At 39.0% G+C, this 27,001-nt stretch overlaps 1 protein-coding gene across 2 annotated transcripts; it reads right to left on the bottom strand.

Moving 5' to 3' along the window:
• Positions 1-5,289: 5,289 nt before the first annotated feature.
• LOC143287672 (TAR DNA-binding protein 43-like) lies at positions 5,290-23,552 on the bottom strand. 2 transcript variants are annotated; one of them, XM_076595850.1, is made up of 4 exons: positions 23,221-23,552; positions 21,430-21,581; positions 19,743-19,883; positions 5,290-14,562 (listed from the first exon to the last, which is right to left on the bottom strand). In XM_076595850.1, exons 1-4 carry the CDS (start codon positions 23,456-23,458, stop codon positions 13,714-13,716), a joined length of 1,380 nt encoding a protein of 459 aa, XP_076451965.1. In that variant the 5' UTR covers positions 23,459-23,552; the 3' UTR covers positions 5,290-13,713. The 2 variants fall into 2 exon arrangements, with proteins under 2 accessions (XP_076451965.1, XP_076451967.1); XM_076595852.1 differs by having other exon boundaries at positions 21,430-21,578.
• Positions 23,553-27,001: the final 3,449 nt, after the last annotated feature.

Genomic DNA, 27,001 nt, shown 5'->3' with positions numbered 1-27,001 from the left:
TAGTCTCCCCTCTGTATTTTTACCGGACCCACCACAATCAATGAGTTAGAACACTGGTCGATTCATTACGTATTTTGGTTCTGTTGTATTGTGGGATGTAGAAACCCCTTAATGGTGAGAGGAAGGGGGTACCGATCGACAGTTCGAGCTTGCACAGGTGACTGGTTTGAAAAAACAACAACAAAACAAAGTATATGCATATGTGTAGGTATGTGTGTATGTATTTGTATGTATATGTGTATGTTTGTGTATATGTGTGTGTGTTTGTGTAATATGTGTTGTGTGTATATGTATGTGCTTTTGTTTATATCTAACCATTTATTTATCTGTCTGACTATTTATTTATTTGTTTGTTTATTTCATCGTTATTCCTTTGATGTTTCTACTTGAAATGAAACCTTGCATTGATGCATTTCACTGACATATTGTGCCTAATTGATCGTAAAATATATCTATTTGGAAAGAAAAGAACCTTCTCTGCAAGGGAAAAAAGTAATTGTGAAAGGGATAACACACACACACACACACACACACACACACACACACACACACACACACACACACACGCACGCACGTACACACACACTGACACAGACAACACATACACACACATACAACACACATGCACACACACACACACACAGACACACACGCACGCACACGCCACTGGCATGTTAAACTGATGAAAGGAGGAGTTTGTATTATACTCCATGTTTGGTGTTAAATATACTTACCATGTCAAACTGATGCAAACTAGGCCTATTGGTTTGCTCTGCTTGGCCAAATTTCGCGCGGCTAACAGTGAAAAGACGGGCCCACCCGCTCTCAGCCAATCAAACGCCTCTAAAAACTATAAGCGCTTAATCATTCCGTGGCCATGAACAAAAATGCCCCATGAGAACCACGGCGGAGACGCGGGGACGGACGGGCGGGCATTCGAGTTTGACATGGTAAGTATATTTAACACCAAACATGGAGTATAATACAAACTCCTCCTTTTGGTGTCGTATACTGTACCATGTCAAACTGATGCAGAATTTAAAGCAAATGGAGGAGGGCAACGCCTACTGGTTCATATGGGGAGCCCTTGTAACTGAGACGGCAGTGTTAGCCGCGACAAAGGAAATCCCCTTGGAACCGTCAGCCCTGGTCATACGGAAATTTCTGAGGTAGAAGTTGATGAAGGGATTCTCAGACCGCCAGAAGGCTGCCTCCAAGACATGCTGCGTTGGCACTGAGTGCTGGAAAGCAGCCGAAGTAGCTGTGGCCCGCACTTCGTGTGCTCTGGGATGAAGACAGCTGATATCCCTGTGTGCATGAGAGTAGGCTCTACGAATGACTTGGGAAACCTGGCGGGAAATGGTGCCTGCAGCGATGTCTTTCTTGTAATTCTCATTGAGGGAGATGAGCAGACACCTCTGAGAAGAACGCCTATGGCGAGACCTATCCCAATAATATTTGAGACACCGAACAGGACAGGTGCCTATCCTCATCATCTTGGGCAAGAATATCAGACAAAGGTCTGACTCTCAGAGAGGGGGAAGGAACCTCAGGGTCTTGGTTCTTAGCCAGAAACTCTGGAAGGAAACGAATAGTGATGGAACCATCTCTGTGGAAGGCCAGATCTTGTGGCATTCCACTAAGCCCATGCAGCTCACTTCTATGACTGCCTGTGGCCAGCCACAGAAGGAAAGTGGTCTTGAGGGTGAGGATGTCAAAAGGAATAGTCCCCAATGGTAGGAAGGGCTGTTTTCGAATGAAATCCAGCACCAGGAACAAGTCCCAGAGGGGCACTCTTCTGGGGTCTCTAGCTTCCTTCAGAGGGGCACCCCAAGCCACCTCTCTGAGCAGGCAATCCGCTTCCAAGGCGGAACCACCTAGCTGTTTACAATGTGGTACAGAAGGCAGACCTGTACCCTCGCCCAGAACTAGCAGACAGGATGAACCGAGGAGCAGAGAGCCAGAAAGTTGGCCAGCTGCATGCTCGTAAGGTTCGTAGGGGTAATGCCCTGAGCTGTACACCACCGCAACCATTTCTTCCAGCGAAAGTCATACAAAGTCTCCGTTCCCTGCCTCCTTGCTCTGGTGACTATGGAGAGGAGGTCAGAGGAGGCACACCCCTGGGTCAGCACAGCCGACACAGAGGCCGACCGAGGGGTCGAGGACTTCAATGGTGATGCTGACAGTTCCGACCGCACAGCAGCCATGCGTGCTGGTGGAGCAGTTGAGGATTGGAATGCGGAGTGCCCGAGCGAGGCTGCCTCAGCAGATGAGATTTGGTTTCAAGTTCCAGGGGTGGGAACATGTGTCAGGGACTGAAGGTCCGGAAACCAGGTCTGGACTGGCCATTTCGGCGCAATGGGGATCAGCTGCGGGTGTTCCAATCTGTCTTTCCGTATCACCTTGGACAGAATTGGAAAGGGAGGAAACGCGGAGGCAATCAGACTGCTCCAATCTAGAGAGAGAGCATCCACTGCCCACGCTTCTGGGTCGGCAACCGAAGAGACGGAAGTGGGAAGTCTCTTGTTGAACAAGGTCCACCATCGGCCGAAACCACTGTTCCCACACCCCCTGAAGGCTGTCCTTGTCCAGGGTGCACTCTGTGCGTATGACACTCTTGGACCTGCTAAGAGCATCTGCCAAGAAGTTGGTTTTTCCTGCTCAGTGTCTTGCTGAAAGTGCAATGCCCTTGCTGTGGCACCAACGGAGGAGAGCCTCAGTCCGCATGGAGAGGTCTGCCGAGTGCGCTCCCCCCATTTGTTCACATAATATGTGACCGTCGTCTTGTCCGTGAACAAGCGGATGGTCTTGCCAGTGGCCTCCCCCATGAAGTGCAGGAGAGTCCTGCGAACTGCCTCCAGTTCCAGAACATTGATGTGGCACAGGCGCTCCTCCGGGGACCAAGTCCCTGCTGCATAGAGTGAGTCCATGTGGGCTCCCCAGCCCAGGGAGGAGGCGTCTGTGAAGAGTGCCACCTGAAGAGTAGGTGGGGCTAAGGGCACCCCCTGTGTCCGAAGGGGGGTGATTAACCACTCTGATGTCACCTCGAGGAACCACTCGCCCAGACATATCTGGGTATCCCATGGCTGAGTGCTCTGGGACCGGCGTAACCTCAGTGCCCTCTGGAGAGGGCGCTTGAGAACCCTGTCCAGGGGAATGAGAGGTGCCGTGGACTCCATCGTGCCCAAGAGGGAAGAAAGTGTCTGCGCTGTATCTTGGAAGGAGTGGCGCCAGTGGCTGAGGAGGCCTGCCAGACGGTCCCAGTGATCTGGCGCCAGAGAGACTATCATAGACCGCGTGTCGAATCTCATCCCTAAGAAGTCGAAGGACTGACGTGGGGACAGATCGCATATCTGCTGGTCCATGAGGAAGCCCAGTTGGGAGCAAAGGTCTAGAAGTCTAAATATTCTAATGTGTATTCCTTTAGAATTGTAGGCTCATAGTAGCAACAATTTGTGAATTACATTTCAAAACAAAAACATTGGGGTTGGATGACTCAGCAAATAATTTTCAAACGTTCACATTTTTGATTGATTCAAACTTCACTGTTCTTTGGACACCCTCCACAGACATCTTGCTTGTGTCTGTGGTCACACTCATTCCACCACCACCATCCTCCTGCCACTTCCTGTCACATGCACAGACTGTTCATTTACAACTATCATCAGACACATACAGTGTAATAAAGGTATAAGAAATGTGTGATATTTTTTTTTTCTGGTTCAAAAGGGAACTGGTAGTCTCAATAAGTCAGCAAGCTGATTGTTATCATCATCATTATTGTTCTAATAACTATACAGAATGCATGGAACGGGAGGGATGCAAGTCTGCCTCTGTGTGTGTGTGTGTGTAAATTCCTTGAAGACCCCATTTTTCACCTGCTCCATGAAGACATTTTGTTTTATCCATTCCTGGGAGGCTGCTATTCATGCTGCACTTGTTCCAAGTTCCTGTTTCACCTGGGATCTTGCTTCCTAGTCTTACCATGTTTTTGTTGTTTGTTTTTTTTAAGCATATGGACCTTGTTTTCTTTGTGTTGGGATATCTCAAATCACCTGTCATGAAGGTGGTCAGTACTGGGTTGTTAACTATAAATCAACATTGTTACTTCATTACAATTATTGTATTATTTATTATTAGTAGCAGTTTAACAGGTGAACCATTCTGGGAGAACACCTGAGAAAATGTGATTATTTTGTCAGTGTGAATGTGATTAGACCAGGAAACATAGACATAGTTCTGGAGACATTGTGGTACATGAATGAGGGGAGTGGGGAGTGGGGGGGAATAACTGAGGAGCAAGCATCTGTTCTTTTTTTTCTTGCTGCCACTAAGGAAGCCAATTGCAGGTTTTCTGAAAAGTTTTCCCCACACGACTTTGCTTGAATCAAAGGTTAGTGTTCAATGGATTTCTTCAAAATCAGGCACAATTCATATTCAGACACAATTGATGTAAAAATGGATTCTTTCACAGGTTTTGTTTCACATCAAGGTATCGGGGGAAGTGCTCACTGTCTTTGTTTTTGTTGGTGATTTTGTATCAAAGAAAATTCAAAATTTCAGCTATTGTTTAAGCACCACTGATTTTGGCTGAAACAAATTTTTCAAATGCATTTTCAAGCTGCTAATGGTGTGTGTGTGTGTGTGTGTAACAGCCATTGGTGTATTCAATAAGAAGCCATTAGTAGTCCATATGCAAAATGCCGTCAATTTTTCAAATGCATTTTCAAGCTGTTTATGGGATGTGTGTGAAACCGCCATTAGTGTACTCAATAAGACCATTGGTAGTCCATATACTAACACTTTTTGTGAACCATGTGTCAAGAGAATCTCTTTGAAATGTGAAGAGTATGCAGTGTGACAAAATATGAACATTGTGTAGCTATTACCCCCACAAGGGAACTTTATGATGTTAGCACTTCAAATCACTTATTTAACTGTTTTCAGTTACTAAATTAATCAACAGTGTCACTTGTGTTTGTGCACAGCATTATCTAAGTAGTATGTATCATGTGAGCGAGAAAAACTGAGTTTCGTCCGATTTTTGTATATAAAAAGGCACACAATTTCTGTTACTGGAATGTAACTTGTAAGGTTAAAAGTTCAGTAAGTCACTTCCTTTTGTTTTAATCTTGAGGTAACTAGACATAATTTGTAGAGTTAGTTCAGAAGCACATGTGCATGTTTGCGCTGTAAATAAATCTATTATTTGAGTGAAAATTTTGAACATGTCTGCAGTTACACCTGTGCACAATGCCAAACACACACACATACACACAAAGTCAAACGAACTATTCCAATGGCAAATTTACTCATAAGTGTCATTACTGCCACACACACCAGAATACAACAATTCACACAGTTCTGAAACTCATGCTACGAAACTCAAAGCCCATAGTGCAAGCCTCACCAAGAACTTAGAACACACTGAAGAGGAAACAATGCAATATGTAAACGCACCCCTCAAATTGTCACGAAGTTTTAGGCTCTTCCACAACTTAAGTAGAATTGCCAATAACCTGCTGACAACTCTTTACTCAAAACTGCACCAGTCACATATACAGTAAGACAAATCCCACAAATATGTAAATAAAAGATGATTAATACCTTATTTCTCTGACCAACTATCTGATTAAAAAAATATCAGGAATAAGAAAAAGAAACAAGAAATATTAATATACTGTGAATTAAGCAACAGTGTGGAACATGAAGATGATAATTATAGGTCTGAGTAGCTGAAAGTAAAAGGCAGGCAACTAACACTTGTTTAGTATGTTCTGTAAGAATGTTTTGTCACTTAAAAAACAATATTTCATTTCAATGTAGTAACTTTATATATAAACTGACCATATTCACCACTAGATGAATCTGTGTTGTGATCCCATAAAATGGAATAATACCAACTGAGAAGATATATTCTTGGTTGAAAGTGGTTGAACGTCTTGAAAATGGCCTGAATATGTGCAGTATTAAAGACAATTTATATCTTAAACATCATTAAAAGGCATCATGGATGGTAACATTTTGCTCCTCACCAAACGCAACCAGTCACTGCTGCAAAATCTCACTCTTTCACATTCTGTATTTTCCTCTCATTTGCAGTAAATATAAAAATTAAAAGGATAATTTATGTAACACTGGTCCAAATCAAACTGAACCATTCATGTCTGCAGAGGTATCTTGTATTCTTTCATTTAAGAAGATGTATATTCTCCTCCTCATTTACACAGAGGATTTACAAAACCATCACAAAGCAAATCTATTAGCAGTTGCCAACACCAATGGAAAGCATCTGCAACACAGCAAAGTTTAGGTTTGTGGTGCCAATCAAAGACAATGATGTTTGGTTTGTAATGCCAAGGAATCATACTGTTCTTTTTCTTCTTGAAATAATCATTTTCCGAGCCTCAATCAGTCTATGGTTTAATATATATCATTTCAAAATAGCTTACTTTTGACAAGAATAGTACATCAAAAGTAATATTAAAAAAAAACAACACAAAAAACCAAACATACAGAACCACTATTATTACATGCAGATAAGAACCATCACAAAGCATCCCAACAAAAAAATATAAACACTTTCAAAGAAACAATATCAAGACAAAGAAATGTTAAATGTGTGATAATTAAACAATATTATCATCCACACCCCATCTTTTCTTACATGGCGAAAATCAATACACTGATATCATTTCCAAACCTGATCAGTAGCAAATAAAAATATAAACTTTTCAGGGATACAGACAGCCGATAAAATGTTTTAAATATGACACCCTTGCATATAACCTTCCCACCTTTATCATATTAAAGACTTTTCAAGCAGAATGGTACTAAATATAAAAAATTCAAAAAAAAAAAAAAAAAAAAAAAAAAAAAAAAAAAAAAAAAAAAAGAAAAAAAGATAACATTCCATTTCCAATTTAAGAAAACCGAAAAATTCCGAACACAAATGTTAAGTGAATAGTAATTTCTTTTTTAAAATTTTTTTTATAAACACACATTAACTTTGTATTTTACTTTTCTTCAACTGTTCAGAGAGAGAGAGAGAGAGAGAGAGAGGGGCAGGATTCAACATGAACACTATTAAATATATAAACTGAAAATAAAAACAAAACAAAAAACTGCCACAAATTAGGTAACTTGAATTTCAAAGAATTATGACAAAGACTAAAAATACAATACAAACATATAATGAAGGAAAAAAAGGTCATAATGGTGTAATTTTCTCAGGCAATTACAAGCTAATCTATATTTACATAGATGGGATGAAAGTCAAATAATGTCACTGCAACAAAGCAAACCAATCCATAAACTGTTCAGGGTTTCCTTCTCCAAATAAAGCTGTGTCAGTAAACATTTATGCAGTTTACGTTTCATTTCACTTTGGACTCATATTGTGTTCAATGCCATTCAATTTTTTTGTTAACTCTAAGGGCGTTCAGAAAAATATCCCCAAAGATACAATTAACTAAACCAAATATCAATATATTTAAATAAGTTTATTTTGTTTTGACAAGCTAGCTACCTTATAACATAAAATTAAGGTGACTTTATTTTTCCTTCATCCCATCTTGAGATCATTCCCAGGAAAACATGGAAACGACCTAAAATACATGCATCACTTCATAGCACTCATACCAGGGGGCAAAGAAACAGGGCAATTTGAACCATAGTAGCATACAATAATAAACCGAATTAAATGTCAGTCCTAACCTATGTACACACACACAAAATTCTTATACCACTGAAAACAACTGTCATATGCAAGTCTTGTGCATTCTTAGAGAACAGAAGGTGTGAAAAGAGGTAAACAAAAGAGAAATAATGCCATCCATTGTTGGATCGTGCAAGATGCCAAAATAGAACAGACAGAATAGTGCATGGACACACACACGCACATAAACACAGTTTTAAAACTACAAAAAACTTCCACCAGTTCCTGCATACACTGACAAGAACAAGAAATTTGTAATATTATTCTCCATAAATTGGAACATAAGATATCTGAATGTGTGTAGCTTTGCCTGCTTTAAAAAAAAAAAAAAAAAAAAAAAAAAAAAGGTCTGAGAGAATCAAGTCAAAATCTTCAGCTGAGCAGACCAGTACAATATATTCGAAACCTTGAACATTCTTAGCCAAAGCAGAAGTATCACGAAGATACTCTCCGGAGCAGTTTATGGACCATAAATAACAAAGAGTGCAAGGTACAAAATGAATTTTTAAAATTTCCTTTTAGCACCCTGAATGAATTAGACATTTATTTTCAGATACCAATAAACCCCAATGCACATTAGGAGGCAAAATAAATAAACCTAAAATATTCATTTAGACGACAACACTTCTACATATAATTTCCCTTCTGATTTTGAGAACTTGTCTTGTCGGGAGCAAAAGAACTGTCCCAATGGTTTAAACAGTCAACAATTTTACTTTTATTTTTGGTTAATCATGCTCATACTGCATTATTGCTCGTGACTGCACTTAGTTCAGTCAAGAAATATTCACCTGAATCCTGGAGAACCAAAGATGCAGTATTTTTAAAAAACAAAAAGAGCCTTGTTTATCAGTGTATGCAAAGAAAAAGAAACAGACAACTTGACATACTGTAAAGAGCACAAACACACAAAATGTTCCACCGACTGCAAACTGAATGCTTTTTGTTTAACCTTTTCTTTTCAATGTCACTTTCTTACATTCTTCTTCTGTAATGTAATAAACATTATCTATCTATGTCAGTTGGGCAACAGCACTGGCAAGTGGCATCAGAAAGTATTCTTTTTTCTTCTTCTTCTGTAGCTGTAACAGAACTGGCAGTCTAACAGTACAAAGTGATGTTACTGTGGTAGGCTATACTGCTGTCTCACTCATTCAACAAATGAATCAACACAAGTTTGGGGCAGACAGGGATTGTGAGGGAGAAAAAAATCACACACACACACATACACTCAACAGCAATCCTAAAGCTCTCAATGCAGACATTTCAAACAATATAAAAACTTGACAAAGGAACATTTAAAGGTTGAATTTCCATCACAGGACACAATGACATTTCAGATTCTAGTCAGAGATACAACTGTGTATCTATTTTCAAGCTCTGAAGACACTCTTAAAAATCCAACCACCCAAATTTACAAACAGTATGACGACAGAGTATAGAGACTGAGATAGGCACTGCTTTTTGCCCTGTTTTTACGCACCATAAACTGACCAAAATATAATCAGTGATAATCAATCACAAACTGGGAAATTTGCTTGAACTGACATTTCTAAATTGTATCTTGTGTTGCTTTATCATAATGACAGCACCATCTTGAGGATGCTTTCCTATTCACATAATACTTTTTTTAATAGCAGAGTCTCAAGAAGGCATCAAATCATACAGAATGATCCATATACATGAGACCATATCTGCTTGGAAAAAGGAGGTAGGAAGCTATATGCACGAACTCAACTCACAATTCAAAAGTGTTATCAACTTAAAGTTGTGTCAGTACACAAATTTCAGTTCTCTCCATAATGTGCAAGCTGCTAACTTGGCTATTGCCCATGTGATGTGTTTCCAAGCTGACATTACAGACTCTGGGAAGAAAGGATACACAGCAAAGAACACTTTCCACACAACCTGGATAGTGTTGCAAAGCTTAACCTGAATGGAAGAGAACTGAAACAGGATGACACTCCCACCTACCTTGGTGTGAAACTGGATAGAAGACTAACATGGACTCTCCACCTCAAAGAAACAAAGAAAAATGCTACAAGGGAACTTGCCATCATGAAGAAACTAGCTGGAACATAATGGGGTGCCAACAGTAACATCCTGAAGAAAGTTTATGTGGGCACAGTCAGACTCACAGTGGAATACAGCAGCTCTGCTTGGTCCACAGCATCAAAAACCAACACCAACCGCCTGAACAAAGTGCAGAATGCAGGCCTACGGCTATGACTGGAGAATCGAAGACTACACCAATCCTGGCGAAAGAAGGCAAACCTCCAGCCCTTGGAAGAACGACAGGAAAAGAAGGTTTATGTTCACAGTGAGAAGCTGCTGCACACGCCAGACCATCCTGTGTACTCCAGCATCAAGAACCCTACCAAGAACAGGATTCTAAGACAAGAGTTTTAACCACCTCTCAAAATCCCTTCACCAGAAAAATGCAGACTTGCTACCTTCATCCCACAGAGAGGTGGAATTGCTGCCCGTTTTTGAGGAGCCAGGCATCACCCTGGAAGAAGTTTCAATCATCACAAACGTCCCTGGAACAGAAAGGAAGTAAAGCCAAGCTCCATGTGTCAAGGCTTTGGCACAAGAGATGATTAATGAACATTACCATCCCAGAGAGTGGACACGTCTTTACTGATGGGTCCTCAGACAAAGCAGTGAAGAATAGAGGAGCAGGAGTTTTCATCCAACACACAAATGGAAAACTCACACAAGAAACATTTCCCACTGGAAAAATCTCCTCCAACTACAGAGCAGAAACAAGAGCTCTTCTCCATGGAGCAAAAACCCTTGCTGAATCAGCCAGACCACCACCATCCATCCCATTGCTGGATCACTGAGAATGAAAAAGCTGATGTTCTGTCATAAGAGGGAAGGAAAATGGAGCAGTTCAGCCACCCAGTGACATACAGAGAAGCAAAATCCATTATCCACAGCCAGTACTGAAGGAAGAGAAGGCTGATCGCTGACAAAGGGACAAATGTGATCCACCAACTCCAGCGACACCAGCTAATAACCCTCTTCAGACTTTGTACTGGCCACTGCAAGCTTTTGAGTCATTTGAGCCAAATAAAAATCTCACACAGATGAATGTCCCTGTGGCACAGGTACACAAACCCCAGAACATATTTTCAACCACTGCCCCACTTATGAAGATCTACAAAGCCAGACGTGGCCTGAGGGAGTAGAGCTACAGGCACAGCTTTGGGGTGACCGGACTGACCTGGAGAAAACCATGGGCTTCATAAGGGCGATGAAGCTTCAAGTCTGACAAATCCCAACAATACTGAACACTGAAGGAGAAGGATAGGCTCAACTTCACTTGTATGACAGCATATCAGTCTCATATTTTAACAGCCAGTCAAGAACAAGTCAGAGCTCAGAGAAAAATAAATCTACAAAGGGGAAAATATTGTACAAGAGAAGAAAAAAAAGAAAAAAGAAAAAAAGAAAAGAAAAGCAAAATGACAGCTAATTCATTATTAACTATCCATTGCATGATCTGAGAGTACAAACAGAAAATCAAAAACCCTTTCATCATTCAGAAAAAAAAAACAAAAACAAAAAAACTAACAAAAAAAGGGAGTTTTTCTTGACTGTCAAACCCAAGAAAGGAAATTACCAATCACCTAGACACTGTTGTCTGTTATGAATATATCATTATCTTAACAAAGGAGTAGACACTGCCATATCTATAACAATCAAAAGTTTATTTTTCTTTCTTTTTTTAATTTAAATCATTTATATCATAACTGTGTGTGAAGGACCAGATGAGAGGGAATACAAGAAAAAAGGAGAGAAGAATAAATATTAGTAGTGATAATTGTAAAGAATTTGCACCTATGCTGCTTCTTACCTGTATTTCCTTCTTTCTTAATATAAACGGTTTCAAAATCACTAAACTACTTGTGTTAAAACAGTAACTAAAGCTATGCAATTTAAACAATTTTTATAATTGTTTTTGTTTTTATCTTTTTAATTGATCTTATCCAACATGTATCCATGACTATGAAACTTTCACTCTGCATCATCCAGGCATGAGGGGGAAAAGTCTGGAGCACCAAAATAAACATGTCATTGCCACAACAACTGATAAATATAACCTCTTCACTGTCACACCATCAACTGCTGCTCGCTGACACAGACATTTAAAATGGTTGCTGCCCTTGAATTCTGTTTGTGTCTTAAATACCACAAAATAATGATGCTTAAAAATTATATATTTATGTAATAAATATATATATATATATGTCAGCTATATATTACTACATTCCAGATACTCAGAATTTTCACATGTGCCATTCACATCATACTGTTTTCGTTAGGTAAAGATCAAGCAACAAAAGCTCCATTCCAGTCCCTCAATCTCTCTGCCGCTCAGGCAACAGTGGGGTTCTCTTCCATGCAGATTCCTTAAAAACAAAAATGAATCAATCAACTTGCCAACCATTCACCTACAATAAATTACTTAAGGTTTCATTTTCCACTTCCACCAAGACAGGTCATTTCTGCCCATGCACAAGCACACAACCACCAACAAAGAGTAGCAAAACAACATAATGTTGTGGTAAAATATCAAGTACAGATCTTCAGTCATGCAAAGATCCAATCAGTCTGGTCACTGACCATGATCCTTTATAGTCATTACAGAAAAAGAAAAATCCAGTTTTAGCAATTCAGCATAAAGGATAGACTTAAAAGGCCCAATACAAATCCTCAAGTATGATTTTGTCTAGACAGAAAAAAGCAGCAGTAGTGAGACGAGACACTAAGTAAACAATTTTTTTTTTAAACGGATGGGGAAGGGTGGTGGTGACAGAGTGGAAGGGATGAGTAAATGAAAACCAAACAATGACTATAGGATGCAACAAAACCAAACAGATAATTAAACCAGGTGAGGTCACATTAAAGAAAACAACAAAAAAACCCCAAAAAACAAAAAAAAGTTTTGTAGAAATCTATGCATTCTCACCTTGCCTCTTACAACTTGAAGCTTATCTTTCCTGCCAATCTTTGCACTGTGTTGTACTTTTTCCAATCAGCAACATGTGATTTCAACTCTACATCTATACTAGTTCATCATACAATTGATCTTTTACTTCCAACATCTCTTTCACCAGAACTTTCACATTTCATTTTTACCAAACATGCAAACATGTGGTCACCATCACATTCCATCATCAACCATTGTGCAACAGCACCTGCACCCTGATTTCAGGTTATAGTTAAATTTCACTTGTACCGAACATATACGCAAATATGGGAACCAGCATTCTCATCTGAAAGTAGCTGCACACTCTTTTTAGGTTGCAAAATCTTATGCTCACTTTTACCACATGCAATCGCGTAGTTACCAGCACATTCCATCACTGACCATAGTGCGACAGCACCTGCACCCTGATATTAGGTTATACGATAGTTATGTTTCATTTTAACCAAACACATGCAAACATGTGGGTACTATCACACTCATCATCTTACAGTACATGCACCCTCTTTTCAGGTTAATTATTTCACCGTTACCATACATAATTATGTAAACATGTAGGTACCTGAACACCCACCTCACAGATTGTACCATGTTATAACTGTGCATATATCATCTTGGGTTTTCTCCACCTATGGTCTTGCACATTACCTTTAGCTTAATTTCAGATGTATTTTACATGTATGCAAGAAGTATTTATGAAAGAATGAAATACAATCAAACTGAGTTTCTTTAAAAAAATGATCCAACTCTGTCCAACAATGCACACAGAAACCAGATGACACAGAAAGGGAAGCCCAAGACATGACATGACTACTAATTTCAAGAAAGAAAAAAAAAAAGGGGAAACAAAACACTACACTGTGGTTTTCGCTACAATTTGATTCCAACCAGCCTGAAAAAAGGGTGCAGCTTGCAAGCCACACAGCAACAATTACCACCATCCAGCCAAACAGGAAACTGCCTTCACACCACACATCTCTCACACAGGCAGACTGGATTATCAATTCCAACCTGTGGGGCCTTTAGTGTGGGAGCTGCCCCACCCAGCCATCTGACTGGGGCTGTGGGTACTGGTGTCAGAGGCTTGTGTCCCACCCCAACCAAGGAACCCTGCCCCAGTGGTGCCATTGCCCACAGACCCAAAAGTGGTTGGAGCAGCAGGGGCAGAATTGGTGATGGGCTGGTCACCATTGCTGGCCCCAGACCCTCCGGGCCCTGCCATGCTGACCTGAGCACTTCCCTGCCCACCCTGAACCCCAGTCTGCCCCTGAGCCACCCCACCCTGCATGCCACCTCCCCCTTGGTTGGTTAAACCCAGAGGACCCCAGCCACCCTGGCTACTCAGAACAGCCTGGGCAGCTGCCAGCATTGCATGATTCAGCTGCAGTGCTCCCAGCCCCAAGTTACCCAGCCCCAGGTTGTTGCCATAGGAACTACCAGGGTTGGAGCTGGAGCTAGCACGTGCCACGTGACCCCAAGATCCCTGAGAATAGCTGGGGCTGTAGCCACCTAGATGGCCATGATTTGAACTACCCAGGCGTCGGTCACCTCCCATTCCACCCCCACCCATCATGGCCCCGTAACCACCCCCGGGCTTCTCATTGGCCTTGGGGGCAGCACCGCTGATGTGTACTGATGCACCTTTGATGATGTGGTCCTCTCCACACAGGGACTGCGCTACTTCAGGGTCGGCAAAGCTGACAAAAGCAAAAGCACGGAAAGGCCTGGGTATAAAGACATCCACCACCTCTCCAAACTTGGAAAAGTACTGGCGCAAGTCATCTGCGTTCATGTCTTCTGTGCAGCGCCCCACAAACACCTTCCGGTTCATCATCTGCTGGGCTCCCTCCTGATAACAATATAGAAAAATAAGTTATGTTCTTACTCTCATTTGGTTCTTGAATTATTACAAATACAAAGAAGCAAAAACTGTACAAGCACAAACAAATAAACAAAGAAATTTATAAGGAGCTAACTACATTTAATCTTAACAAATATTTTTCACCATAGTTAAAAAACATTATAAAAAAACAAACAAAAAAACAAAAACAAAAAAACAAAACAAAGGACTTCTGACTGATGGCACCCCTGCACCTTTGATTCATAATCCATCCTAAGGTTCATGCTGGTTTGTCCGAGCCCCACTTTGCCTTTTTTTTCTTTCTGGTCACACAGCTTTTTGTCCCTTATCTTTCTGTTACTCAGCTACTATGAATCAGGAGGTTCCTGGATTTCCCAACCTACCGAAGTTCTGAACAGAAAAGAAAAGATATTATATATATATATAATCTAAACGCTGTATGGAACAGTTTCCAAACCTACTGCACAGGACAGGATTGAAAAAAAAAAGAAAAAAAAAAGAAAAAAAAAAGCACATTTACTATGTTAAAAATATCTGCAAGCGGTAAAAACAGACTCCTCTGCCTCAATAACTATGTTTTTCAATACATGTTGTGTACTAAAACAGGAAATACAGAATCTGAAATGCCACTAATCTGCCATAATTTAGGTACCAGCAGCCTCGATTGCAAACTGAAGCTAAGACTGAAAAAGGAGCGAAATTTGGCCAAACAGAGCAAACCATAGGCCTAGTTTGCATCAGTTTGACATGGTACAGTCAGTATATGACACCAAAACAACGATTTTGCCTATTTTCCCCAAGCCTGTAACTTGTGTGACGTTTAAGAAATAAAGATATGTTGTTTTATACAGGAATTAAGTTGAATTTCTCCTCTTTCCTATGCTGTCCTTCTGTTTTTTCTGTGTTTTGTCTTTGTTGAATAAACGAGTAAAAATCATGGATAGTCGGAGGGCTTTTTGCATACTGTGGCTGACCGCTCAACACAGAACGTGTCAGCAGATTTGCAGATCGGTCTTTCTTTCTCTTCGTTTGCCTGGATTCTTTTGACCTACATGGCTATTTTTAGCACTACTGTGTTCATTTTAGCCTGCGCTTTTCAGCAGTTATTGTTTTAGCATATTAAACTTATTTTTGCGAATGTAACGCTTGAAAAAAGATTATTGTTTTTTTGTTTTGTTTTTAACGCATATATTTCCCAAAACTGGTAAAAAGTTTTGAATGAATGCCTGGTAATAAATGAAAGCTTTTTATTGACTCACTTGTGTAAACAAAGTGAGTCTATGTTTTAACCCGGTGTTCGGTTGTCTGTGTGTGTGTGTGTGTGTCCGTGGTAAACTTTAACATTGACATTTTCTCTGCAAATACTTTGTCAGTTGACACCAAATTTGGCATAAAAATAGGAAAAATTCAGTTCTTTCCAGTCATCTTGTTTAAAACAATATTGCACCTCTGGGATGGGCACACAAAAAAAAAAAGCAAAAAAAAAAAAAAAAGCCTAATTATATGCAAACTGCATTTACTGTTATATTTTTTGTATTCTCTAAACTTGGCACTTTGACCTCTTATTCTGACACAACAACAAGAGCAGTCATTATTATCTTTTTTTGTTCAAACAGGAACTTCTTTTGCTAAGCATGGAATTTTTATTTATTTTGCAAACGTTTCTGTGCAGATAGTAAAAAAGGGAAATTACTCTGTAATTAATGCTAGGGGACTTAATTTATCGCAAGTGAGTCTTGAAGGCCTTGCCTCTCTTGTTCCCTTTAGAATGGTATACGAAACTATCGCGTGACGTTAATGATGCCAAGAAGCTCTGAGTCGAAAGAGCAGCTGTGCATCATTCAGATGCCAAAATGGCAGCTACCCATCATCTAAGATACGCGCCTAACTTCAACATCGATCCTGATCCAGAACCTGAAAAGCAAGGGAAACCTTTGAGACCGAGCGATTTTACCAATATGCTGTTGATGATATCAAAGATAGAAATTTAAAAGGGGAATTTTTCATAAATGAGTGCGCAAAAGTGCTCGATCACCGGGAATACCCCACGAAGTGCAAAAAATCAGGCCACATATCTGTTCGACTTCGAGTGATGATCATTTCTCTTATTTTCAGAATGCAACTAATATGAAGTATGTAAGGTTTTGGATGTCGAAATAAAAGAGTAATCAGCAGACACACTTTAGGGTAATAGTTTTTGTTTTTTTTTTATTTGCAAAATACTGTTCGCAAATTTTCCATAACATTGTCATGCCTACAACTTGATAACAAGAAAATACACAGGAAAATATGTTTGCTGAATGTGGCTTTTAAATTGGACAGAAAAAGGGAGAAAATGCTATTGTTGTGTGTATGCATGTGTTTTGGTGCAGATAGTAAAAAGAGAGGCAAGGCCTTCATGACTCACTTGTGATACACTTAAAAAAAAAAAAAAAAAAAAAAAAAAAAAAAAAAAATCCAAACTTTTTATGTATTGAGTATTATTTCAAAATGTAATGTTTAAGATGAGAAAGATCAGTTTAAAGCAAATTAAGTCCCCTAGCATTAATTACAGAGTATTTTCCCCTTTTTACTATCTGCATCAAAACGTTTGCAAAATAAATAAACTTCCATGCTTAGCAAAAGAAGTTCCTGTTTGAACAAAAAATGATAATAATGACTGCTCTTGTTGTTGGGTCAGAATTCAGATCATAGTGCCAAGTTTAGAGAATACAAAAAATATAACAGTAAATGCAGTTTGCATATAATTAGGTGTGGTTTTTTTGTTTTTTGTGCCCATCCCAGAGGTGCAAAAAAAAAAAAAAAAAAAAAAAAAAGAACTGAATTTGTCAATGTTAAAGTTTACCATGGACACACAGACAACCGAACACTGGGTTAAAACATAGACTCACTTTGTTTACACAAGTGAGTCAAAAAGGGAAATTACTCTGTAATTAATGCTAGGGGACTTTTTTTTGCTTCAAACTGATCTTTCTCATCTTAAACATTACATTTTGAAATTATGCTCAATACATAAAATTAAAAAGCTTGTGTGTTTTAGTCTTTTACTCTCAGTGTACAGGGCTTTCACTATGTTCATTCACCCAAGTGGTCTTTTTCAGAAAATACTAAATTCAATACGAGGAGTGGACTTTACAGATCTGTTGGCTGAGCCCTAAAGGTTATGGGCAAAAATCAATGGCGTACACATATTTATACACAAAGCGCGTGCTCATATTCTTCGCGAATGTGAATGACGCCATTTTGTTTCAAGTTACTGACCTGCCCGTTCAATCCTATATTCAATGGACAATACACGGTAACATGTAATGGAAAGTTGGAGAAGGAGACCGTTAAATATTTATTCAAAGAAAGACTTGTGAACGCCTCATCACTTACTGGATTATGCCCCAAACTGCCATAAAAATATCCACAGAATCAGTCGGAATTCACAGTTAAAAATTGTAAACCATGCGAGTTAATACCCTTGAACTGATCACGATGAAACGAAAAAATTTCCAGTCTTGACTTTTCTCAAAATGAAGTCCTCTTCACTTCTTATGACGTTTAGAAGTACTTGTACTTGGCTCTACATGTTATTAGTTCAACAAAATACTAAATTTTCATATCAACTTTAAAACTATAAAACTAGAATGAACATAAAAGAGAAACTGAATCGACCGTGTCGTATTACATTCCTGGCAGGTGTAACTAAACTTGTACATCTATCTAGATCTAGTGAAAACGGCTAAATGTTGCAGTGTTATTGCCGCGATAGCCATTAAAAAGAATTTAAAAAAATTTTTTTTATTGCCCTTAAAGATTTTTTGAATGCCCAAGATACACCAGAACAATATGATTTAAACAGCGTTCTCACTGCGATTACCGCAACTGATTTATCGCCCTTTAAAAAAGTATGTTCAAATGTTAAATTTTAGAACGTCAGTTAAGGAGCCATGATAGTGTAATGGGTAAGGCAGTTTCTTCTCACCCGAACACGCGGGGTTCGAATCTGGTTAGGACTTTAAAAAAAAAAATTATTTATTTATTTATTTATTTATTTATAAACACGAAGCTTTATAATAACAAATACAGAACACATTTTAACGATTAGATTTTTTTTTTTTTTTTAAAGTGTATAACAAGTGAGTCTTGAAGGCCTTGCCTCTCGTGTTTCTACATATATTTGCTCTTCCATGTCCCATCCCTTCATGAGTTTATTTCACTTTCAGTTTCACTTAATCTTTTGCTTTGTCTTTCATGTAGTACTGTTTCTATGCTGTACATATTACAGAAGTACATTTGTGTATGTAAATTAGTTATATGAATAATACAACACAATTATCACTGAGCACAATCTTTCACTTAAGTTGTTAAAAAAAAAAAAAAAAATTAAAATGTCCCATGCCAGTGCTCACATGCATCCCCCTCCCCTCTCTCTCAACAAATTGCATTCTGTTTTTATCAGATGATCAGGTCTGGAGCAGTACCATTTTGATTTTTTTTTTTTTTTTAATTAGTAAATAACTGGCTCACAAAAATGATAAACTCACACCTTATAAACACATCCACTGATCTTCACTGCTATTCTTCTCCATCAATTTCTTGAAAACAATCCTGGAATTTTGCTTATATAAATCTATTCCATGGAGCATTTTGCAGAAGATACAAGATGATTATAAAGACATGAAAGATACATTTCTCAAAGCTGGGAGGGGAAGTGAACTTGTTTATCTGACATTCAATGAAGATACTGTGACCATTTTGCTATTTTGACATTTTGCCATGGGAGAATTTGAGAAAAGTTTGGATTTTAGAGCTAAATATCAAGAAAATTATTAGCTTGTATAGCTGAAAAAAAAGGGCATAATTACTGTATACAAAATATTACTTTCCTTAGTTTTAAGCCTTCTGTGTTGCTTTGTTATCATGCAGTGGTCCTGTAAAATCCAAGATTTGTCCAAAATCTCAAAATGACGTGTAAAAAGGCTCAATTTCAGTGAACTTCACATGGCTGTAACTTTGGTTCTAATATAGACAGAATCATAATTTTTGTTGTGAGGCGTTTGTTTTGACTTGCAGTTTTAAGCTAAGCTGGTATAGAGTTGTTTCAACAGACATTTTTTTTCTCAAAAAAAGGCTGCTGGTACCTATATAATTTCAAACCTTGCAAGTCTCAGCTCTCTCACCTTAGAGTTTGGGATGCGAACATCACACCAGCGTCCGTCTATCATGTGACGCTGTGCCATACATTTCACCTGTGCCTCGTACTCAGCAAAGCGCACAAAGCCAAACCCCTTGGATTGTCCTGTCTTGATATCTTTCTTAACCTGTACCCAAACCAACACATACTATTAATAGTAAAAATAGAGCAGTTAGAATCAACTCAATCACTTATTTACATATCGTATTACACATCTGCCAACAAAACAAAATGTATTAACACTAACCCACAGCACCTCTGGATGCATCTGATCTTTACCTGTCATCAAAGTAATGTGTCTCATGTTAAATATCTGCAATGGTTGTTGTAAATAACCTATGTAATTTTAACATAAATCTACACATAATACATGCATCCACATGGACAATAATAGGTCAACTGTCCTGACCCACTAAGACATCACAGGGCATTTGTCCTCTTCATGTTCACACGAAGATGATAAGGACACTAAAATCATCTGTCGACACATTTTTCCAGTCAAGTCTGAGGTTTTTATTCAGCTCTGATAAAAATGAACAAAGATTCATCTTCTTCTTCTGCGTTCATGGGCTGCAACTCCCACGTTCACTCGTATGTACAAGAGTGGGCTTTTACGTGTATGACTGTTTTTACCCCGCCATGTAGGCAGCCATACTCTGCTTTCCGGGGTGATTCATCATTTAATTCCAAAAACACTTGTATACTTAAAAGATACTTTACTGGAAATAAAATGAAATCTTAAAAACAATGTGAAAATGAAAACTTGAAATACAATCTTGAAAACAAAGCTTTTCTGAATGGTTTCTCTCCTCCTTTTTAAACCTCTGATCCTCACTTCTCAAGGTAATTAGGTCAAAAACTGATCTGGGAAGAAAGCAGGTATTTCGTGACTGGTTATGTGTCGAAGCAGACAAAGAAATACATCAAAGACTTCACTTATGAAAATGTTATGGGACATTTGTCCTACTTTACAATAAAACTGTGTGACATTCCGCACCCTGATCTTCATGTCAAATGTCTCAAATACTGTTCACCACCACACACACAAAAAGAGTAAATCTAACTATGTTAGTTGAGGCTGGAAATGGAGAAATAAACCATAAAAAGCAGATGGCAATTTTACGGAAAGCCAGGGCTTTCAAACCATTCAGTTTGTACTTCTTTAAAATAAAAACAAAGTTCTATGGTCTTTCGTGTCCTGCCCTCATGGTGACCATAGTTTCAAACCTTCCACTTCTGTGCTTGGTGTGAGTTCTGTGAAGGTCTTTAGTGTTGGCAGATTCACAGGCGACTCTCCTTGGAGGGACCTGGTGGCGATCTTCACACAGTTTGGCTAAGCAGTAAAGCAATTAATGTCATCAGTAAGGGGCTTAGTAGATGTTGTCCAAAGTAAGTCAAAACAGGCATTACCGAACACCACATAATAAGAGGCTCGACAGCAGTGCTGTGTTTCCTCTGGTGTGTAGCCTCCTGGTGAACTAACTAAAAGCACCTCTGCTTCTTGTGGACTGCCGATGCTGGGACTGCAACAACCAAACTGGGCTGTGGCTGTGTATGTGGGACTCAGAATGAGTGGCATGGGAGTAATGACACTAAATGAATGCAGATGATAAAGACAACAACCACAACAAAAAACAAATAAAAGTATGACACACCCATTTTAAATTACATACCTGTACCATCAGAAGATCACCAAACTGAGAAAAGTAGGCACGCAGATCCTCTTCACTACTCTTCCATGGCAAGCCCAGGACGATAAGGTCACTGCACTTCTGACGACTACTACTCCTCACTTTTGTTATAACATGGTCAGTTGTCTTTCCTTCTGTCACAAGAAAAAGGAAATGAAAAACTTTTAATATGACAATTAAGAAAACTTTCCTAACTTAAAACAACTTAAAATGTAACTAATACTACAAATATAAGCAAAAAATAAATAAATAAAACTCAAACACATGACCTGAATCAACTTTTTCCAGTTTTGAGGAATCTGTCTTTTCACACCCTGCTTCCTACTCCTAGTTTAGCTAAGTGTTCTAATTCTATCATTTTAAAGTGAACAACAACAAAAAAATTAGTTACCCCAAGCCATCTTATTTTCAGTAACAAAATGACTGAACATACTTTGCAAGTTACTGGTCAATATACAACCTCCATTTACATGTTTGTTTCTGGTTGTTAAAATAGTATGGTTTGATGCAGCCTGACCAGTTAACTTAATGAGAGTATTCTTGTGTGTGTGCGTGTGTGTGTGTGTGTGTGCGTGTGCAGGCACACTCATGCGAACATCACTACCAGCCAAAAACTACATCACAACCAGCCAAAAACTGTCTCCCCTATATGCAATCTCAATCTTCAAGTTTCATAATCACCTAACTATTCATTAAACTTTCCTTAGGATTTAAAAAAAAATCTACTTAGCATATTATTTCATCAATATCTGCACAACGTAATCTTTCCATGGAAACCATTAATATCAATAATAATAAAAATAACCATATGAATTGATGATGGATACTTCTATAGCACACTATCCAAAAATCTTTGTGCTTTACAAAAACGCTTTTGTTTACATAAAACATTACATCAATGTTACACAAACCAAAATGTGACTTAAAAACAACAACAACAACAAAACAAAACAACACACACAAAGCATACATACATTTAAACACGTATGCACATAGCAGCTACCCTCAACACATGTGCACACAAACACACATTCATACACTAGCATGTATTTATGTACACAAGTATACACATCCACACAGTCATACACAGCTCACGCAAAGGAAGTGGACCTGCCACAACTGAACTTAATGCTTAGGGTAGAGGTGAGTTCTGAGACGTGATTTTAAATATGCAAGGGAATCAGAATGACAGAGGTTATCTGGGAGCTTGTTCCACATCTTTGGCGATTGAAAAGAATGCGATCTGTGTCCATCTACTTGGGTCTTCTGACCTCAAGTATCCTGAGAAGTCAAGTGTCATAGGAAGAAATCATTACCTGAATATCATTTGATAAAGGTGTAAAACGCCAAAATATATATGCAGAATCTTTATTTTCCGCACCCCACCCAATGAATCATCGTCGAATAGGAAACCGAAAGTTCGTCGATTTCGAAGTAACACTGTCAGCAGAGTTCCGTCCCTTTACTCTGTGATCTGCTGTCACACCAGCCCCTCCCCTTTTTCATATTCTTTTCCAACTAAACAACAACAAAAAATCCATATTGAGGTAATAGACTTTTTAATAAACGGATGGATCCAAAATGATTTAAACTTAGAGGCAGAAGCTTCTTACCAGTGAAACAACAGACTAGCTTCAACAGGAAAAAATGCGATCTTCTCGTTTAGTTTTCAGTCGTTAGGGGGCGCGTCCATTAGGAGAGGGAATCTGTCAAACATTTGGTTGTCAAAACAAGAGGTTTTACTTATATTGTCGGTATAAAAAGTATGCTCACCTTTAGGAAATACACACACAAACACCTGCTTGCCCCAGTCATTATCCGGAGGATACAAACGTCCGTCAGACAGTCGAATTCCTCTCATAGTACCAGTATCAGGATTCCGATATTTCAGTCCACACGATCCAGGGAACTGAGCTGAAAGGGTGGTGAGCAAAATTGTACCATCCTCCTCGATCGGTAGCTCCATCGGCTCGTCGCCATCATCGGCAACTGCTTTTATGTACTGGATCATTGTTCATGCACACATGAGAACACAATGTTTTTGCACAAGAGAATCTGAATGACAAAATTAATTCCCGCCCAGCTCCCAGATACGCGTGCTAAGATGGCGGCTTTATTCACAAAGCATTTCGGGAGATTTTTTTCTAACTGGACTAGTTTGATAATGCCAGTATTTTTACATATCTTTATGTTTTTGCCAATCATTTTACAAGTTTTCTTGTAAAATGGTAAAATAATTGAAAAACAAGGAACATCAAACAGTTAGGATTTCGTCATTGGTTACTAATAGTTAGCTCCCTTGGGGGAAAAAATGGCAGCATCACCAAGTAGAACTTTTATTTAAAAAAGAAGAAAGATTGGCCGAACCAAAATCTGAAACAACCATAACATTAATAAACCATTTAAAACTTTTTAATTGAAACACAAAACGTTAATGTTGCCTACATGAGTCTATCTTAGTTGAACTGGGAGTTTAATGCAGGCTGTCACAACCTGCACGAAAACAGTCACTGTCTAAAAATAGATCAGTAGTTAAACAGTGGACACAATCCTTCATCGGAAACCGTTTGGATATTTGAGTGTTTGCCTCCCTTAACGTGATACACTTTGTGTGTGTGTGTGTGTTTGTGTGCATGTGTGGGTCTGTATTTTTGAGTGCGTTTGTGCATGCGCGAGAGTGTAAGTGTACTCAAGTGTCAATAGAGTTCTGTGCACGTGTGTGTGAGGGGGAGGTGGGGGTGCGGGGGGAGGTGGGGTAGAGGATGAGGTATGTGAGTGTATGCATGTGTACACTGTGGGAGCAACAGGATATTGGAACGTATATATATATATATATATATTTGGGGGTGGGAGATATGGGCATATGTGTGTGTGCTTGTACAAGTAAGTGTTCATCTGTGTGTGTGTGTGTGTGTGTGTGTGTGTGTGCCGTGGAAGCTGCGACACGTAGACTAGAAATGAGTGTGTGGAGGAGGGGGGTAGAGGAGGTGCAGGGTAATGTGTGTGTGTGTGTGTGTGTGTGTGTGTGTGTTGGAGCTCATGTACGTTTATATGTATTTAACTGTGCTTTCATATCTGTGAAACTGCATGTTTGGTGCATATCTGTTATGCACTGTGTGTGGGTGTATATGTGAATGTGTGTCTTCATGTTTTACATCTATTTGCTTATTTATCATCATTGTTATCTTATTTATTTATTTATTTATTTATTTATTATTGTTATTATTTTTTCTTCTTCTTATTATTATCACTACTACCTTTTTTTTTCTTTTTTTTAAATAATTATTATTTATTCATTTATTTGTGTAAGCTTATCTATTATTTATTCACCTTTCTCTCTCTCTCTCTCTCTCTCTCTCTCTCTCTCTCTCTCTCTCTCTCTTTGCATTATAATTATTATTTATTTATTTATTTGTGTAAGCTTATCTAATATTTATTCACCCCCCCCCCCTTTTTTCCCCCTCAAGGCCTGACTAAGCGCGTTGGGTTACGCTGCTGGTCAGGCATCTGCTTCGCAGATGTGGTGTAGCGTATATGGATTTGTCCGAACGCAGTGACGCCTCCTTGAGCTACTGAAACTGAAACTGAAACTGATCAATTGAAATCCTGTCCATTTTTGTTGTTGTAAAATTGGGACTTTCTACAGAATATTAAGATTATTTAAGTGCTAAGTTTTTGCTTCTAATGCCACATTTTCCACGATGTAACTGAATTCAGCTCGTCCACTGCATATCCAGCTTGCCACAAATCATAACGGTGAAACAACTTCGCTTGTTCGCTTGATTTTTCACAACCGTACAAAGATCGACTCAGTCTTGCAATGCGTCTACAAAATCAGTTTCACTGATCACAATACAGTTACTGATGTATATCTGTACATCGGCTGAACAAAGAACCTCACAGAAGCAACTGACACACTGTGATATATAGCCTAATGATGCGGCCTATAGAACTATAGCTATTATATTAAACTCAGTAATAAACAATTTTGGTGCGACACGGCACACAACTTGAGAGAAATTTCCCCCCATTTCGACTTAGTGCCGTACTTATCTAGGTTAACACCAATCTATCATTTTACCTATCTGCAGATTAACACTATATCGATCAATTGCCAAAACAGCTTGAACTGAAAAAAGTCAGTGTCACTGGTTTAAAAGCCTGCAGACTGATCAAGACCGAGCTAATGTGATACCTGTGTAGTTCAGTCCTGAACAAACCGTTCTGTTGTAACCACTACACGTTTTGACCTTCAGAGAAATGGGAGATGTGGTGGGGAGGGAGGTTGAATGTAGTATGGTGGTAATACTGACTCAGACTTCCAGAGACAACTGATGAAAACACTGCGCCGAGTTTACGTTGGAACACAGTTACACATTTTAACCTAAGTTAACGCCGGCTTTTGATATTGTCAGAACTTGAACAAGACTTAGTGAAAAGGGTTGAGAGAAAAGGCAGGAGGGAAAGACGTTCTAGACTTACGAGAGGGTGGGGAGGGGAAGCGTACAAATTTGAACCACAGGCGCAGGAAATAGCTACATAACAACAAACGATTCCCAAATAAAATCGACACATGAGGTCTGATGTGTGTGTGTGTGTGTGTGTGTGTGTGTGTGTGTGTGTGTGTGTTTTCATGACTGTTAACCTTCACCGTACCTCGTGGATGAAAAATTACCCACACTTTCGAGTCATTTAAATCTTCATAATTCAGTCAGCTCTGCAACTATTCAACTGAAATTTGCTGATTTTGTTCATTTATGATTTTTGCATATCCCCACCAAAAATTGTGTCGTTTTGTTTGTAAATAAAGGGGTGGATAAACAATGTTTTCATTGAAAACAAGAGAACGCCGGTCATTAAGGAGAAGCGTGATCGAAGGAAGCATGGCTCAACTTCTGGAGACGTTTTCCCTTGCAACACCTGTGGGAAGTGCTGCGCATCCAGAATCGGCCTCTTCTCCAATCTGAGGACACACACCGACAGATAAGCCTGCCTGCCTACTCATCCGTCGGACCGACGGGAGACTCCATTATCAGATAAATAATGAAATCGTTGTTTAATGTTGTGTTGATGGGACTGCTGCTGCAAGGAAAACAGATTGGTAAAACTTATGAAATGATTATGCTCACGACCGTCCTAGGAATAACATATTAGCTGTCACGTTCGGTGCAATGTCTAATATGTTACTGATGTTTTCTTTTGTTGGTTCATGTCATTGTGAATGACTTTCAGCTCTGCAGCAGAGCAGACCGAGGGGAGAAAAAGGTGCCGTGCAAAGATCAATACCACCTATATCTGAATCAGTTGAAAACCATATCAAAAGAAAACAAACAGTTGTTATTTGTACAGAAAGGCACTGTATTAAATCAGCTATCACATGATCTGATAATGTCGGACGGAAGTCATTGAGAATTTGCAAGGTTTGTTTGACTGAGAACGGAGCTGAATTTTAATTTGACATTTTATTTTTTGTAAAGATACAAAAGCGAAACAGAAAATGAGCTTTGTTATATATTTCAAATGTGAGCTGAGAATACTGACATGCCGATAGACC

Source organism: Babylonia areolata, chromosome 11 (genome assembly GCF_041734735.1).
Source record: "Babylonia areolata isolate BAREFJ2019XMU chromosome 11, ASM4173473v1, whole genome shotgun sequence".
NCBI classification, from domain to species: domain Eukaryota; kingdom Metazoa; phylum Mollusca; class Gastropoda; order Neogastropoda; family Buccinidae; genus Babylonia; species Babylonia areolata.
Note: the sequence above shows the minus strand (reverse complement) of the source record. Positions and strands in the feature narration are given on the sequence as shown.

Coding starts and splice junctions, on each gene's coding strand:
- LOC143287672 (XM_076595850.1), bottom strand. CDS start 23,458: ATGATCCAGTACATAAAAGCAGTTGCCGATGATGGCGACGAGCCGATG. Junction 21,582..23,220: donor TGTGTGTGTATTTCCTAAAG/GTGAGCATACTT, acceptor TTCTTGTGACAG/AAGGAAAGACAACTGACCAT. Junction 19,884..21,429: donor GTGATCTTCTGATGGTACAG/GTATGTAATTTA, acceptor GTTTGGGTACAG/GTTAAGAAAGATATCAAGAC.